At 38.3% G+C, this 16,800-nt stretch overlaps 2 protein-coding genes across 2 annotated transcripts; both read left to right on the top strand.

The window, feature by feature from the left end:
• Positions 1–6,467: 6,467 nt before the first annotated feature.
• On the top strand, positions 6,468–8,373 carry LOC105186430 (glycine-rich cell wall structural protein 1.8). Its single transcript, XM_011146625.2, has 3 exons — positions 6,468–6,652; positions 7,116–7,177; positions 7,326–8,373. The coding sequence occupies exons 1-3, from the start codon at positions 6,617–6,619 to the stop codon at positions 7,675–7,677; spliced, it is 450 nt and encodes a 149-aa protein (XP_011144927.1). The 5' UTR covers positions 6,468–6,616; the 3' UTR covers positions 7,678–8,373.
• A 1,771-nt stretch (positions 8,374–10,144) lies between these two features.
• Positions 10,145–10,630, top strand: LOC112588922 (histone-lysine N-methyltransferase SETMAR-like). The gene has a single exon (XM_025300284.1). The coding sequence runs from the start codon at positions 10,145–10,147 to the stop codon at positions 10,628–10,630; it is 486 nt and encodes a 161-aa protein (XP_025156069.1).
• Positions 10,631–16,800: the final 6,170 nt, after the last annotated feature.

Here is a 16,800-nt window from a genome sequence, read left to right as displayed (position 1 = left end):
GTTAGGAAATAAATGAGTTTTAAACTTCATACATTTTTGTACTAGAGAGTCGATTCCCCTAAGCAGTGCAACAGTTAAAAAACAAATTTTTCCCCATTAATCGAAGTCTATCTTTAACATCCGCTATTTTGTAAAACATTTATTATAATTCACTTTTAGGTTTTTGGTTTTTGACAAAAAATGTCCAAGCTTTAATTTAAGCCGTGTTTCATATCAATATGATTTTTGGCTGAGTTATCGTTATTGAAAGATATGCAGAAAACTATGTTAAAATTTAGTGGCCCGTTTTTTTTGCGGGTGAGTACGAGGGTGGTCCGATAAGTACTTAGCCTACAAAAGAAAAACGAAAATTTTGGAAAAGTTGCGATTTATTTCTCAACATAGTCTCCTTTTAACTCGATACACTTTACCCAGCGATGCCCCAACTTCTTTAATCCGTCTGAAAAATACGTTTTCTCGAGGTCTGCAAAGTAGGCCTCCGTGGCGGCGATGACCTCCTCATTCGACTCAAATTTCTGCCCAGCGAGTGACTTTTTCAAATTTGGAAACAAAAAGAAGTCGCACGGGGCCAAATCTGGAGAATACGGTGGATGGGGCAGCAGTTCGTAGCCCAATTCGAGCAATTTGACCGTGGCGAGGGCGAAGGTGTGAGCCGGTGCGTTGTCATGGTGGAAGAGCACTTTTTTCTTCGCCAAATGGGGCCGTTTTTTCTGCAATTCGGCATCGAATCGGCTCAATAATTCGGCATAGTACAGCCCTGTGACCGTTTTGCCCTTCTCCAGGTAGTCGATGTAGATCACACCTTGTGAGTCCCAGAAAACGGTGGCCATCACCTTCCCGGCCGATAGGACAGTCTTCGCCTTCTTCGGAGCACGTTCGCCGGGTGAAGTCCACTGTTTTGACTGTTCCTTGGTCTCTGGTGTGTACCAGTGGATCCATGTTTCGTCGACGGTCACGAAACGACGCAGAAACTCCTTCGGATTGCGCTTAAACAGCGTCAAACACTGCTCTGAAGTGGTCTCACGGTTGCGCTTGTTGTCCGGAGTGAGCAAACGCGGCACCCATCGCGCCGACAGCTTTCTCATGCCCAAAATTTCATGCAGGATATGACCCACGCGGTCTTTTGAGATGCCTACTGTCTCAGCTATCTCGCGCACCTTCAATCGGCGGTCTGCCAATACGAGATCGTGGATTTTTGTCATGTTATCCTCCGTGGTAGCCGTTTTCGGGGCACCTGGGCGTGGCTCATCAAAAACCGATGTGCGACCACGTTGAAACTCGTTAAACCAATTTTTGACGGTCGCCATCGAAGGAGAAGAGTCACCGTACACAGCATCCAAGCGCTCTTTGATTTCGCTGCGCGATTTCCCTTCCAAAAACAAGAATCGAATCACCGACCGATATTGCTCTTTTTCCATTTTTCTAAAATCCGCGGACACGCCCGCTTCCATACGCGGTCGAAACAAAACTACGAGTCCGATTCGGCTGAAATTTCGACAGTAGCCGTCTACGAGAATGTACTACACGATAGTAAATTTCTCTCGCGATAGTGGCGCCATCGGGCGGTGAGGCTAGGTACTTATCGGACCGCCCTCGTATATGAGATTTGTCCCAAAAATATCTTACTTTTGCCTATATCATAAGAAATATCTACTTTGGAGTGATATGAACAACATTATCTTCAAAATAATTTCCTTCCGAAGCAATTACCTTCTGCTAACAATGTACCTACTTGCGAAAGCAGTACTGGAAGTCGTTTTTTCTGATAGCCAACATTTCCTTCTTCACATTTCGTTTCATTTCCTCAACATTGTCAAATCACTTGCCCTTCAACGGATGTTTCAGATTAGCAAATAACCAAAAGTCACACGGGGCTATATCTGGACTGTACGGAGGTTAACGAAGTTGGACAATGCTGTGTTTAGTCAAAAACTCCTGAATCAAGTGAAATGAATAAATAGGTGCGTTATTGTGGTATTGTTGTGGTGTTATTGTGAAATGCGACGCTCGGAGTTTTCGATGCTCACACTGCGTACCGTTGCCGACTGAACAGCTATTGAGTTGTGTTGCTTGGTGGGGTTATTCCTAAAGGTCCATCCTAAATATTGAATACCTGTTTTACACAATAGAATGCCTAAAGACAAAGATATACGGAGTAGTCTTCTGGATACTTCTGGGACAGACCTCGTATATTGTAGAGAATGTTGTAATAAATTTTAGAATTAATCATTGTGTTTAGAGATTTGTTTTGAAAGACATTGTCTTTCATGTGAAACATTATTAAATTACTCTGAAATATTGGCAACCTTTATTTTAATCATTTTATTTAAGTACTTTAAATAATTATTTTAATCATTATTTAACCCTTAGCGCTCCGTTGGCTCCGCTGTGGAGACATTCTACAATAGTATTAACATCAATATACCTCCAGTTGCTTTTTGAGGAAATCACTTAAGTAGTAGTGGAAACTGTTTTTTTTTCTTGGGAATGGAAATATGTATTATCAATTCATACATTCTCTATAAAATTGTACAACACAAGAAAAATGAGAAACCACTGACGCATTTAAAATATCGGAAACTTTTAGTCGATCAACTAGTAGGAGATTTTTGGCAGAACAGAATAAGAACTTTTATTTCAATTTCTGAAACCAGGTTAAACGGAAAACTTCGCATAATGAGGGAAGATGAAAAGAGGAACTATGTTATATATTCCAAAAGAAAGGACAAGGATGGGAGACGTGTGTCAAACAAGTGATTATTGTGACACTTGCCCAAGTAAACCCAAAATGCACATGGGAGACTGTTTTCAAAGATCATACTGTAGTGAATTACAAAATTTAAAATTTATATTTTATTTACAAGAGGATAAAGCATATTTGTAAAACAAATAAAAACAAATACGTTCATAAGCACTTGTAATATTTTCCGTTCAAAGTAAAATTTCTCTTTCCCAGACACTCCACTGCAAAAGTGCTACCGGAGTTGCCAGTAGGCAGTGATAAGAAAACGCGCGGAGTGCAAAGGGTTAAATACTTAAAATAATTAATGACTATAGTAATAAAGCTACTGAATAATATTAATTTATTGTTGATTAACCAGTAATATTTCTCTGTAATAATGTTTAATCACTAACATAATAAACATAGAAATATTTGTAATTACTACGGGTTCAATAACTGAATTGCTAGGATTCAATTACTAATAATAGTATTTTTAATTTGATAATGAAATAAGTCATCAAGCACTAACTTACCAGTATTAAATTTCTATAGACAAAACAACATCGTTAACAGTTAAAAATTTTTTTTTATTATTTAGACAAGAACATCAAATATCGACTTACCTTATTTAATTCTAATTTGCTACAAAAAATATTTTGCAATAATAATGTAATAAATTCACAATATTTCATAATTAAGCATTGGATAAATAATTACTGAAATATTGATAATATTTAATTGCTGCAAATTTAATTGTATTTTCCAATATTAAATTTTTATAAAGGGTAAAAGAGGAATTTCGTCATAACTGATACATATAATATTTGTATGTTTATATTCTTTAAACTTAAGTAATTTCTTCCATTTTATTAAAGTCGACTCTGAAGAGGTTATAACTAACCATCCAATATAAGCAACACAAATAATATTAATCAAACCGGTTTCAAATGATACTGCTCGATACATATACCGGGTGTTTTAGTTTCCGGGTTACCCGATGTTTTCGTTAACGCGACATTTTAAAGAAAAATATTTCAGACAAAAGTTGTAGGGCTTTAAAGGATCTATTTACTGATGCTATGAATTTGACCTTGTGATAACCTTGAAAAATCCAGTCAAAATCAACATAAATATCTTAAATGGGTAACCCAATTTTTTATTACACTGTCTTTTTCCACCAACTAATTAGAACAACTTTTGTCTGGAACATTTTTTTATTTACCTAATATTTTTTGAGATATTTAAGGGAAACTTGAAAACTTTTTTAATATTTAACTCACGATATCTCACTATTTGTCGGAGGAAAAAGTGGTACTAGACTTTCTTGCTTTATTTAGTCTCAAGAATATATTTTTACAATATCGCCTTTACTTTTGTTAACTTGCTAGAAAATTAATTGCTAGAAAAAGATGGTGTAATAAAAAATTGGAGTATCCATTTAAGATTTTTATGTTGATCTTGACTGACTTTTCAAGGTTATCCCAAGGTCAAATTCATAGCGTCAGTAAATAGATCCTTTGAAGCCCTACATCTTTTGTCTAAATATTTTTCTCTAAAATGTAGCGTTAACGAAATCGGGTGACCCGGGTGGTCTGAAACACCCGGTATGTACATATATATATATATATACATCTAAATATCTACCTAGTGTATTTTCCCAAGATGCGATGCGATGCCGCGTTGACGCACTGAAATGTAATATCCTGTACATTCACTCCGACCCTGAGCAGATTAGATTCCACCGGTAGAGAGTTCACTATCACGGTCTTGCGAGTCGTGAGGAAAAGAATAAACCGTATCGCGTGTTATTCGTTTTTGTTTTCGCTCGAGCGCCGCGTCTCGCGTCGGCACAGCATACACGTATAATTTACTCTTGCACGTTTTACGAGACAGACCGAGATCGGTTTCCCTTTCTCCGTTCACGTTTAGTATCCAAGTGTGAGCATCGAGCTACGGAGAGTATGAGTGAACGGCTTTTAACTATTGCCACAGAATTTCTACGTTTCATTGTCCGTTTCAATATACACGCCTTCTTCAGGAAAGAAACGAAACCCCCTGCGCTTTTGTGAATTATCGGTGATTCATTCCATTTTTACGACTGCTCGCTTTCAATATTGTTCCTTATTTCGAACATTAAGTCGGTCATATTTTACGAAGTATATTCGTTAATTTACACATTTTCTCTTTACATTATAAAATTATATTATATTTCATCATACAAATAAGATTAAATAAAGGTGTAATTTCTTCCTATTATGAAAAGTCAAGGTGACATCTTTCCGTAGTAATTTACGAAGGCAGATGAGAACTTGAACAATGAAATAAATTGAACGACGTCCTCTAGAGAAAGTGTGAGAATGGATTGTAAGAATAATTATTTCCTAGAAGTAATTTGTGAAGAAGAAGAAGGATCGATTGAAATCTGATTTAAAAACTACAAGAATTTCAGAACGTTCTGAATCGTTGAAGAATAAATGGAATATGCATTTCGTGCTAGATCGAGAAAAGATGAATTGAATCCGCAAATGCATTTTTCATTAAGCGTGTGTTGAAACACGCTACTAAAACTTTCTTATATATTCCATATCAGATAAGTCTGATACTTCAGTTCTGTTAATTACTCATTAATTTTCTCATTTCGATAGAAATATATCTTCATATTGTGTAAATCTTTCGAAAGTACCTGGTCCTCGCAAGAAAAGTTATTACCGCCTTTCAACCATGTATAATCGATTATTCCTTGTAATATTCATTGAGCTTGATTATTAGAAATTACAATGTCCTGATAGATATTTTGCTAACAAATATGCTATAATAAAATCAATTGGGACGCAAAGCTATTAATTATTGAGTAAATAATTAAAGCGACCTAATGTTTTCACGTTGTAAATACGCTGCGGTACATGATGCTATTTTCATAAAAATAAAATATCGTGAAATATAAAATATAATACATATTGTAACCTGAAGATGTAAGACAGAATAATTTTGAGCGACTACGATTCTGGAACGTAACTGTAATATGAAATATACGAATAGCATATATATGTACATTCATTGTTTTCTAACAGATGAACTCTCGAATGAAATGCGAAAATATGAACGATGCATCTTATCATCAAATTATGCATCAAGTAACTCACCGCAAAGATACAAGCAAAAAAGTATTACGTTAACTCCTGATGAATAAATTCTAATTTTAATAATTCTTCTAAGTATCATTTGCTACAAATTAAAGTTATGAAGCATCTTTAAATTCTAAATTTTCCAAGTATTTCGATTCCTTCGTCTTTCTTTGCTATTGCTAAAAAAACATAAAGGAGATATAAACAAAAATACAATCACTATAATTAGCAGGGAAAATACGCTAACGATCCTCTCACGCGAAGATACGAAAGACTAATGAAACGAACGATCGAATGACGCAGCTTGGTGTCTACTCGAGAGACGCAAGTTATGATATAAATCTCGATCTTGGCCGTTCACCCGACGTCTGCCTTTCATTAAGAGAAGGAACGGTCTGTCTCGGATCTAATAAAAAAAGAGGAAATGCACAAAAGCAGCAGCGGGGGAGGAAGGTGCGTTGCCTGCCATGCTCTCTCCCCGTCTTTTCCACTGATCAGTAACTTTTTATCATGAGAAGCTATTAGGCGACTCCTTTCACGAGTGCGGTGCACAAGTGGTAAAAGACTCCCTTTCATTCTTACCCGGCTTCTATCACGTACGTATGTATAAAAGCGGCAGGCGTGTTTGCGGTAGTCGTCAGATCAAAATCGACATCAACTTGTCGACGGTCGCGCGGAGTGCCTTCGCGTCAATCGTCTCGTCTTCTTCCTGCATCTCGCCTTTCCTTGTTGTCCTGCTGTGGGGAGTGGCACTATCTGATACAGAGAGATGAGAAGACGACGCGATACGATGCTGCGTCTTTTGGTAAGTTCTGTGATGGATTATTATAGATGGATATACTCATGAATAAACGAAACATGAATAAATGAGACTGTGGATTAGCTACAATGAGAATTCGTGCAATTAATCGAGAAGATAATCATATATAGGTTTGCTCCAGTAGCTACTTACAAAAAATAATAAAAAAACTGTATATACTCTTACAGTTTATATATAAATCGTAAATTGATCATTCACAATTGTCAAGTTTTTGCCAATAAATAAAATTATAAATGAAAGTTATTATTTGATACTTTTATATCTTGCTAATGTTACTTTTGTTTCCTGTTAACTGTTAATAACGGAAATAAACAATTCCTTTGATTTGCTTTAAATACAATTAACACCATATAATAAGCATCACTTTCGTTATATTTAATTTTATGTAATTATATAATTTTATTAACGATATGTAATTTTTTTAACGATTTCTGTGAAACGTTTCCAGTTGAATCTTCTCCTAGTCATCCCGTTACTTAAATTAGCCAGCGCGGGTGGACATGGAGGACAGTAAGTTTGAATTATAAGTTCACTATAAATAATCTTAAAATTGTACACTGCATACTGATCAAAACAAATAGTACATTTATGTGGTATCATGTAATAACAATAAGATTAATTATATGAATTTTACCATTTTTTTGCGCGATTATTCCAGCAAGCATGTGGTAATTCATGTGCCGTATAAGGTCAAAACTATCCATCACACGCACACGATTACGAAGCATATACATCATGGCGGTGGTGACAAATATGAGGTACTTGGATATACTGTGGGCCATCCAATTGATCTTGGAAGTCATGGAGGTGGTTTAGAAGGTCACGACTTCGGCGGTGGTGGCGGTGGCGGGGGACACGATTTCAGTGGCGGCGGAGATGGTGGGGGGCACGATTTCGGAGGTGGCGGCGGTAGTCACTTAGATTTTGGCGGTGGTGACCACTTAGATTTCGGAGGCGGAGGCGGAGGTGGATTTGGAGGCGGCAGTCATGACCACTGGTCAGGTCGTTAGAAAAAATCTTTGCGTGTACATGATTGACTTGCTGTTCTTGCAAAACGCAAAAGTTCGCCTTAAGGTAATCAACATGTTAGCCTTGGAAAATCTAATGAAAAATTTGTAAAGAATTGTGTGAACAATTTTGTAAAAAGTCTTGTAATGAATATCGTGAAAATTATAAAATTGTCTTTAAAAGAAAACTCAAAAACTACAATTAAATGTAGAAAATATTGTGTGTATATGTGCAAAATTTTAGATATGCAAGAACGTGCAAAATTTATTCAATATTCCATATCTATATCAAAAGAGGTATATAATATAATGTAAAAGGGCGCAGTAAAAAAACTCGATGCACTTACAACAATCTTTTTATCTAAACTGCAGGAATTCAAAGCGAAAATTTAGTACTCGTCAATATATGTATACTTCAGAGAGTTGAATTCTCCCTGTGCACGACACTTCAGCATCGGTGCTGACGAACAACTTAATTTCGCATTTATGGTATACCTATCTATAATAATATGAAAAAATTATAGATTGCACCGATGCATTTAGCAAAAATTATGACTGATGCGTCCCGATTGATCATTCGTCCCTTTAGTCTCTTTTGAAAAGCTACCGGATGTCTTCCTTACTTTTATCTCTAGTCTGAGTCTTTTGTTAAATCCTCGACATGTCCTTCGAGCACAATGTATGTAAATATTGTTATTCTTTGTTTTATTCTTGTATTGTGTTGTTTTTTATATCTATGATTTTTTTACATTATACAATAAATAAATTGTTATATTTTTATGAAATGTGTTTCTAATCAGTTAACTACAAATAACACATCGATCAATAAGTCCCGGGACTAACCAACAGATGGCGCCTCTAATAACAAATCTGTACCATTCTCAGTTAGTACCAACCTTTAAAAGTTTGTAACGGCCGAACTCCGCGGTTCGGTCGTTGCTACGCGTTGTGCGCGGATAAGGCTCGTCGGAGTCCGGGTTCGAAGAGGAGTAAAGCAGCGAGACACTTGAGAGTAGCAGTATAAATAACTTAGATTTATTCTATGCTTACTTATATACAAGAGCTCGACTCCGAAGGCGTTGTCGCGGGTCGCGTCTATTAGGCGCGTCGGTACGGTACGGTGCGGTGCGGTGTGCGGTACACGCGCGCGTACGGACGGATAGGCCGCGCGGAAGGCGGGGCCTATTGCGCGACGCGTGTAGACGGCAACGACGGTAACGGCGCAGTGATCGGTCTCGCTTCGCGACGCTGGGCGTCTCGGAGAATTATCGCCCAATACTCGGCTCGCAATCGCTCGCGTATAGATGGTCGCCGGACCGGAGATTTCGACTCTCGGTCGAACGCACGCACGCAAGTCGCGGAATACGCGCAATGATTTCGTCCATCGGGGTCGAGGACTCTCGACGGAGAAGGCGTACGCATCTTCCCTTTTCCCTACGTTCGCGGAGGAAAGCGACCAAGTGTTGCGGACACTCAGCGGAGACGGCGAACACACCATCCCGGGTTCTTGGTCGCTAGACGGATCGCCTAAAGACTGAGTACGCTCAGCGGAGTTCGCCGACGGACGAACCCCTGACTCAAGACGGCGGGTAAAGGCTAGAGATTGCCGAGTACGCTCGACAGAGCACGCGCACGCACGAGCCCAGGAAGACGGGAGACGGCCAAGTATCGAGCACGCTCGATCGAGACTGCGGACACACAATCCCGTTTGTTTAGTCGCCGGTCGGGTAGTCGGAAAACGGAAGGCACAGCGAAACGGTCCGGATATTCTCTCTTTCGGCATGAAGCGTCTAGATCAAATCGGTGGTACGGATCGGTCTGGTCTGGTCTCAGGAGCTCGATCGCCGCCGTTTTATAGTCGTATTCTCTACGACTGATACGGCGGCGATCGAGCGGCGCGCCTATCAACGCAAGGCACGGCGACGGCGCGTGATCGCGGCCGCGCGCGCTAGCGGCAGCGCGTGATTGCCACGGCGCGCGATAATAGCGGCGCGTGATTCCCGCGGCGCGCGATAGCGGCGGCGCAAGATAACGGCGCGCGATCGTTTCGATCGATTAAGGGTGGCGCAAAGCGCCGTTCTTCGGCCCGACGGATGGTCGGTCGGGCTGGTAGTAACGAGGTGCATTTGCGCCTCGTTACAAGTTACGTGTCAAACTTTCATGACATTCCGACATTGTGTCATTGAGTTACAGTGGTTTTAGTGACGCTACTTTTGCTATTTTCAAAACAATGGAAAAAACCGAGTTTCGTGTGTTAATAAAACATTGCTTTTTAATGGAAAAAAATACCGTTCAAACTCAGCGATGTCTTGAAAAGTGTTATCCGGGCTCTGCTCCGTCCAAAAAACAACCATTTATCGGTGGTATGCTGATTTCAAACGCGGTCGTACATACATAAATGATGCTGAACGCTTTGTCGTCTAAATAAGGCTGTTACACCAGAAAACATAAAAAAACCCTCAAAATCGTGATGGAAAATCTCAAAGTAAAGTTGCATGAGATAGCTGACATCCTGAAGATATCATTTGGTAGTGTTTACACTATTTTGCATGAACATTTGGTCAAGAAAAAGCTTTTTTCGAAATGGGTGCCGCGTTTGCTCAGAATGGAACAGAAACAACAACGCGTCGATGATTCAGAGCGTTATTTGACACTGTTTACGCGAAATAAACAGGAGTTTTTCTGTCGGTATGTGACAATGGATGAAACTTGGATCCACCACTATACTCCGGAATCAAATCGGCAGTCAGCTGAGTGGAGAGCAGCCGGTGAAAGTCGTCCGAAGAGACCAAAAACTCAACAGTCGGCCGGGAAGGTTATGGCCTCCGTATTTTGGGATGCACATGGTATAATATTCATCGATTACCTTGAAAAGGGAAAAACTATCAATAGCGAATATTACATAGCGTTATTGGAGCGTTTGAAGGCAAAAATTGCAAAAAACGGCCTCATATGAAGAAGAAAAGAGTTTTCTTTCATCATGACAATGCACCGTGTCATAAGTCGATGGTAACGATGGCCAAATTGCATGAGTTGAACTTCGAATTGCTTCCGCACCCACCGTATTCTCTAGATTTGGTCCCCAGCGATTATTGGCTGTTCGCAGACCTCAAAAAGATGCTCCAGGGAAAGAGATTTGGGTCTAATGAAGAAGTAATTGCCGAAACTAACGCCTATTTTGAAACCAAAAATAAATCGTTCTACACGGCTGGTATAGAAAAGTTAGGAAAGCGTTGGAATGAATGTATCGCTCTTGAAGGAGACTATGTTGATGAATAAAGAAGAATTTTGGCAAACAAATATTGTTTTAGTAGTTAGTCTCGGGACTTATTGATCGATGTCTTATACCTGAGAGATTGTACTCTCTAAATTTTAAAAGTATATTCTTAATCTTAAAAGTATAATCATAATTCAAACACTAGTAAAGAATATAGATTGGTTTTAAGTCAAAGCAAATAACATCGTTAATTTTAATATTTTTAAAGTCAACAGCTGATCGTTGACAACTAATATCTGATAATTGATAGAGGAAGAGGAACTAATAGTCTTTTACAGTGTGGTGGAGAGAGATAAAAATAATTAAACTTGGTCGGATTCGAAATATTTTCATTCGCTAGTTAAATATTCTGCTAAGAAGCTACACTGCGTAGAAACCCCCCAGTTAGAATCACAACGTTGGCTCACGATTGATTCGACGTCGATAAGAGTTGAATTAACATTGATTCAACAGTTTATCGACCATTTTAACGTCAAATTAACGTCGAATCAACATTACTGTTCTGACTGGGCTTTAGTCATTGATGCCAAATCTTTTTGTATATCTTTCTATAATATTGTCAGAGTGTGGGACATTGTTCCCGAATGTTAACCAAGACAATCACTTGACTTAAAACTCTATCAAATCACTATTGGACATTAATAAGCAACTATCATATCACATTGATCCTCCATTAAACATTATACTACAGTGAAATTATACACCATAAACTATAATTAATGAAAGAATTATACAGCTCATATATTTAGCTATTTTAATCTAAATGAAAAAGGAGATAATCGACGGAAGAAATATATTATAATACATACACTGAATAATGTTTATTTATTAGATTATGTATAGATTTTCCTATTTCCTTTCATTTCTCTCTCTTTCCCTCTCTTCCACTCTCTTTTCTCTCTCTCTCTCTCTCTCCCTCCCTCCCTCTCTCCCTCCCTCCCTCCCTCTCCCTCTCCTTCTGCCTCTTCCTCCCCTCTCTCTCTCAGCCTAACAATTGAATATTTTTTTACTATGTTTTGTAATGGCACATTATATAACGAAAAATATTTTTTTAGGACTATTTAGGATTATTTTATTTATTAAAGCTCAATACATAATGTCTTTTAAGTCATCTGCCGTCTTTTTAGCCACCTGAATAGCGGTATCATCGACTGAGCAATATTTTCAACTGAATACTAATGGAATAGTCTCTAGAATAGTCTTTCCACCAACATTCTGTTATGAAATGCTTTGGTTTATATTTTTCCTAACAAATATTTTGGATTTCTCTTCCATAAGCTGATGCTACTAGGACTTTTAATACTTGTCAAAGGTCATAAGAGCACGTTGACTAACGTATCGTCCAAATATTTCTTTTTAGATAAACATGATTATATCTTTTTTTTTATTTGATGCAACAGTACTTTTTTTAGAGTACAACTCGCGATATAAGTGCGTTCGGGAAGCACTCTTTTAAGAGTTAAAGCATCATTCTGTTTCTTCGCTTATTAGGTATACAATAAGGATAAGATCTCAGTTCTTAATAACGCATTTTCCGAATACAGCTGATATCAGTAGTTTAACATTTCTATTTGATAAAATTCTATATTATATGAGAAGTAAGAAAATGTAATGAGTAACCTTATTAAAGAATTGTTAAAAGTATAAATATTGCATATTTTTTATATCACATACTGTCTTGTTGGCATGTGATTTAAAAGATATTACATATAATGTCATTAACAAAAAGAAAATAATGTCTCAAGAAAAATATTTTCTATTATGTAACGTGTCGTTACAAGATATAAGAAAATATTCAGTTAGTGGGTTAGGAGAGAAAAAGGGAGAGAGAGGGGGGGAAGTACGTGTTAAAATTCAGGAAGGAGAAAAAGAATAGAGTGGGAACGAGAAAAGAAAAAGGAAAAAGGGATAGCATAATTTGTTTGACATTCTTCGAAGATTGTTTCAAATATTCAAAATATAATTTCATAATATAATTTCAGTTTGAACCAAAATGTTTACAAGGATAAGCCTAGTCAGAAGAATATACAAAAGTAATTGTTATTGTTAAATTGCGCAGGATAATAATATACAGAAGATAAAGTATTATTATGTGTACAAATTAATTTGTTCTCCTTTTTATGAAATTAAAAGTTTATTCACAAAAAGACAAGACACATTTAATATTCGAAGTAATCTGCATTATTTTCGATGACTATTCTATTTTTCAGACAATTGACAAATGTCCTCGCGGAAAAAAATTGGCAGGTTTTATTAAATACAGTCATCGATGTTTTTTCGGACTTCGTCCACTGTGTGAAAGTGCTCATCAGCCATATGATATTGACACAACCGAAATAGGTAGTAGTCCAACGAGGCGAGATCTGATGAATAAGCCACATGAAGGAGAATTTCCCAACCTAACGTATACAGATAGGTAGATGACGTCCTTAGTCTCTTTTGCGGTATGTGGTCGAGCGTTGTGCTGCGAAATCACTTGCCTACTTTCGTTGCCAGTATAAGATCACTTTCGCCCCAACAACGCATCGCTCAAACGGATAAATTGTTGTTGATAGTATTCTGCAGTAACAGTTTGGCCAAGATCCAGTAACTCGTAATGCATCACATTCTTCATATCCTACCAGATAGTCAACAAAACTTTTTTTGAATGGATATTGGGCTTTGGAGTTGATGTTGATGGCTAGTCCAGATCTACCCATAATTTTTTGCATTTAGGGTTGTAATACAATATCTATTTTTATCATCCATAATGATTTTATAAAATGAAAATCTTTTCTTCTAAATCGGACTAGCAAACACATTGCCGTGTCGAATCTTCATTCCTCATTTTCTGAACTCAAGTTGTGCAGAACTTTTCTTCTGAATTTTATCGAGTTGATGTAGACGGTAAGATATACATTGTTGAATAACAACAAGTTGTAATTCAAACTCCTGTTGAGTTTAAGCGGAGTTTCCAGTCAACAGTTACTTGAGTTCCTCGTCGTCCAATTTTTGTGGTTGACCTGGACATTGTTGATCCAAAAAATCAAAATCTCCACTCCAAAACCTATTGTGGCGACATACCGCCACGCGACCCTGAGCTGCAAGACAAACGCTGCGTCCCTGCGGGGTACGCACGACAGGCACGCGTGATAGCATGCGCCCCAACACGCGCCACGGTATGCGAGACTACCGCGTCTCACGCATTACGCGTGATTAGCTCGCATACCGCCGGAATTAGGCAATAGGTATTATAAGTATAAATGTATATACAGGGTGCACGATTTATCTGAAGACATTGAAATATCTCGAGAACTATGCATTGGATAAAAAAAAGTGGTTAATGAAAGTTGTTAATCTAGAAGGGGGACATCCAATGATACCAAACTCGACCTCCCATCCCACCCCCTAGGGGTGGGGATTGGGGGCAACTTTGAAATCTTAAATGGAAACCCCCATTTTTTATTGCAGATGCGGATTCTACGCCGCAAAATACGTAAATTTTGTTCGAAACTTTTTTTTTGATTGGTGATAGATGGCGCTGTAATCGCAAAAAATTATATTTTCTGCAATTCTCCAGAAATGATCATTGGATTGAGAAATAAAAAAATACCTGTTCAATATTTTTAAAGAACATAATAAAAGTTATTCCCCCCCTCCTCTCGGGGTAGGGTGGGTGGTAACGTTCAAATCTCAAATGGGAACCCGAATCGAAGAGGGAACTGCTCGACGTGCCACTGTGGGTGTATGGCGAACTACGGCTTATTATAAAAAATTGTTTCAATGAAAAAAATTGTTTCAATAAAAATTTCACGTACAATCTAATTCTGCAATGAAAAATGTGGATCCCCATTTGAGATTTGAACGTTACCACCCACTCTACCCCGAGAGGATGGGGGGTAATAACTTTTATTATGTTCTTTAAAAATATTGAACAGGTATTTTTTATTTCTCAATCCAATGATCATTTCTGGAGAATTGCGAAAAATATAATTTTTTGCGATTACAGCGCATCTATCACGAATCAAAAAAAGTTTCGAACAAAATTTACGTATTTTGTGGCGTAGAATCCGTATCTGTAATAAAAAATGGGGGTTTCCATTTAAGATTTCAAAGTTGCCCCCAACCCCCACCCCCAGGGGGTGGGGTGGGAGGTCGAGTTTGGTATCATTGGATGTCTCCCTTCGAGACTAACAACTTTCATTAACCACTTTTTTTTATCCAATGCATAGTTCTCGAGATATTTCAATGTCTTCAGATAAATCGTGCACCCTGTATACGAGGGTTGCCTTTTATATTTCGAGAATGGACGATCCAGGTGCTACCATCTGACAACCGACGTCCCTAACGTAAAATTCGACTTTTTGTCAGTATACTTACTCAGAACGTTTTGATGTCCATGCGCCATTTATGTTGTTTACAGTGGCATGAAAAATTGATGTCGGCCAAGAAATGGAATTAAGTCGTGAATATTTCAGTACAATTATTTTTTACAACTTTCGACGTGGATTATCTCAACAATAGTGCATCGATGAACTTAATTCGACTTTTGGCGATGAAGCACCATCAAAAACCACTATATATCGATGGTATACGGAATTCAATCGTGGCCGTAGTTCGCTTAGTGATGAATTTCGTGAAGGTCGTCCAAAATCGGTTGTTGTTCCAGAAAACATTGATGCTGTGCGTGAACTGATATTGCAAGATCGTCATGTGACTTATCGTGAGATTGAGGCATCCTTGGGCGTTAGTGGGATTAGCATACATTCAATATTGCATGAACATTTAGCTGTCAAAAAAATTTGTTCGCATTGGATCCCACATAATTTAACAATCACTCAAAAAAAGGCTCGTGTCGATTGGTCGAAAGAAATGCTCAAGAAATACGATTGCGGTGCTTAAAAACATGTCTATGATATCGTAACAGGTGACGAATCATGGATCATGCGTATGAGCCCGAAAATAAACAGCAGTCGATTGTATGGGTCTTTCAAGATGAGCCAAATCCAACAAAAGTTGTTCGTGCACGAAGTATTTCGAAGCAAATGGTCGCCTGTTTTTTCGGAAAAACTGGACATGTGGCAACTGTACCATTAGTGCAATGTCGGACGGTCAATTCTGAATGGTACACAACCATTAGTTTGACAGAAGTCTTCGGAAAAATAAGGAAAACCAACCGCCGAAGACGCATCATTCTCCACCAGGACAATGCGAGCTCTCACACATCGGCTCAAACAAGAGACTTTTTGAGAACTAAAAAAGTCGAATTGATGGGTCATCCGCCGTGCCCTGATTTGGCACCCAATGACTTCTTTTATTCCCGCAAATCAACAATAAATTACGAGGTCAACGTTTTTCGACGCCTGAAGAAGCAGTTGATGCGTTCAAAATGCATGTTTTGGAGATACCTCAATCAGAGTGGAAAAAGTGCTCCTCGAAAATTGGTCCAAGAGCATGCAAAAGTGTATTGATCTTCATGGAGAATATTTTGAAAAACAATACACCCATGTACGATGATTAATTTCTTTTTTTGTTTTCTATTCCCGAAATATAAAAGGCAACCCTCATATAGGTATATATTAGGAAGACGCGCTTCGCGATTACGATAATCCGCAAGGTCAAGAATATAAGGATTACGACGGCAAGCAGGAGCACCACTCGTTCTCCAACGCCCGAAAGATTACTCGAGGAACACGTTGGAGATTTTGGGTGAACAGACCAGCATTGCCGTAAGAAGAATAAGCTGTTTTTGAGAGAGCACATGCTGCGAAAGCGAACCCGGCCTTTGCCGCCGGCGACCCCACTCCACAGAGCTATTATAGAGTATCACTCCGATCAGCCGCCGCGCCTCTATTGTTTGAGCCATGGTA

Source organism: Harpegnathos saltator, unplaced genomic scaffold (genome assembly GCF_003227715.2).
Source record: "Harpegnathos saltator strain DR-91 unplaced genomic scaffold, Hsal_v8.6 scaffold347, whole genome shotgun sequence".
In the NCBI taxonomy this organism is placed as follows: domain Eukaryota; kingdom Metazoa; phylum Arthropoda; class Insecta; order Hymenoptera; family Formicidae; genus Harpegnathos; species Harpegnathos saltator.
Note: the sequence above shows the minus strand (reverse complement) of the source record. Positions and strands in the feature narration are given on the sequence as shown.

What these genes read in the sequence shown, in the direction of transcription:
- LOC105186430 (XM_011146625.2), top strand. Translation starts at nt 6,617, where the DNA reads ATGAGAAGACGACGCGATACGATGCTGCGTCTTTTG. An exon ending in ATACGATGCTGCGTCTTTTG is followed by an intron (nt 6,653 to 7,115) that starts GTAAGTTCTGTG and finishes AAACGTTTCCAG; the next exon opens with TTGAATCTTCTCCTAGTCAT. An exon ending in GCGGGTGGACATGGAGGACA is followed by an intron (nt 7,178 to 7,325) that starts GTAAGTTTGAAT and finishes CGATTATTCCAG; the next exon opens with CAAGCATGTGGTAATTCATG.
- LOC112588922 (XM_025300284.1), top strand. Translation starts at nt 10,145, where the DNA reads ATGGAAAATCTCAAAGTAAAGTTGCATGAGATAGCTGACATCCTGAAG.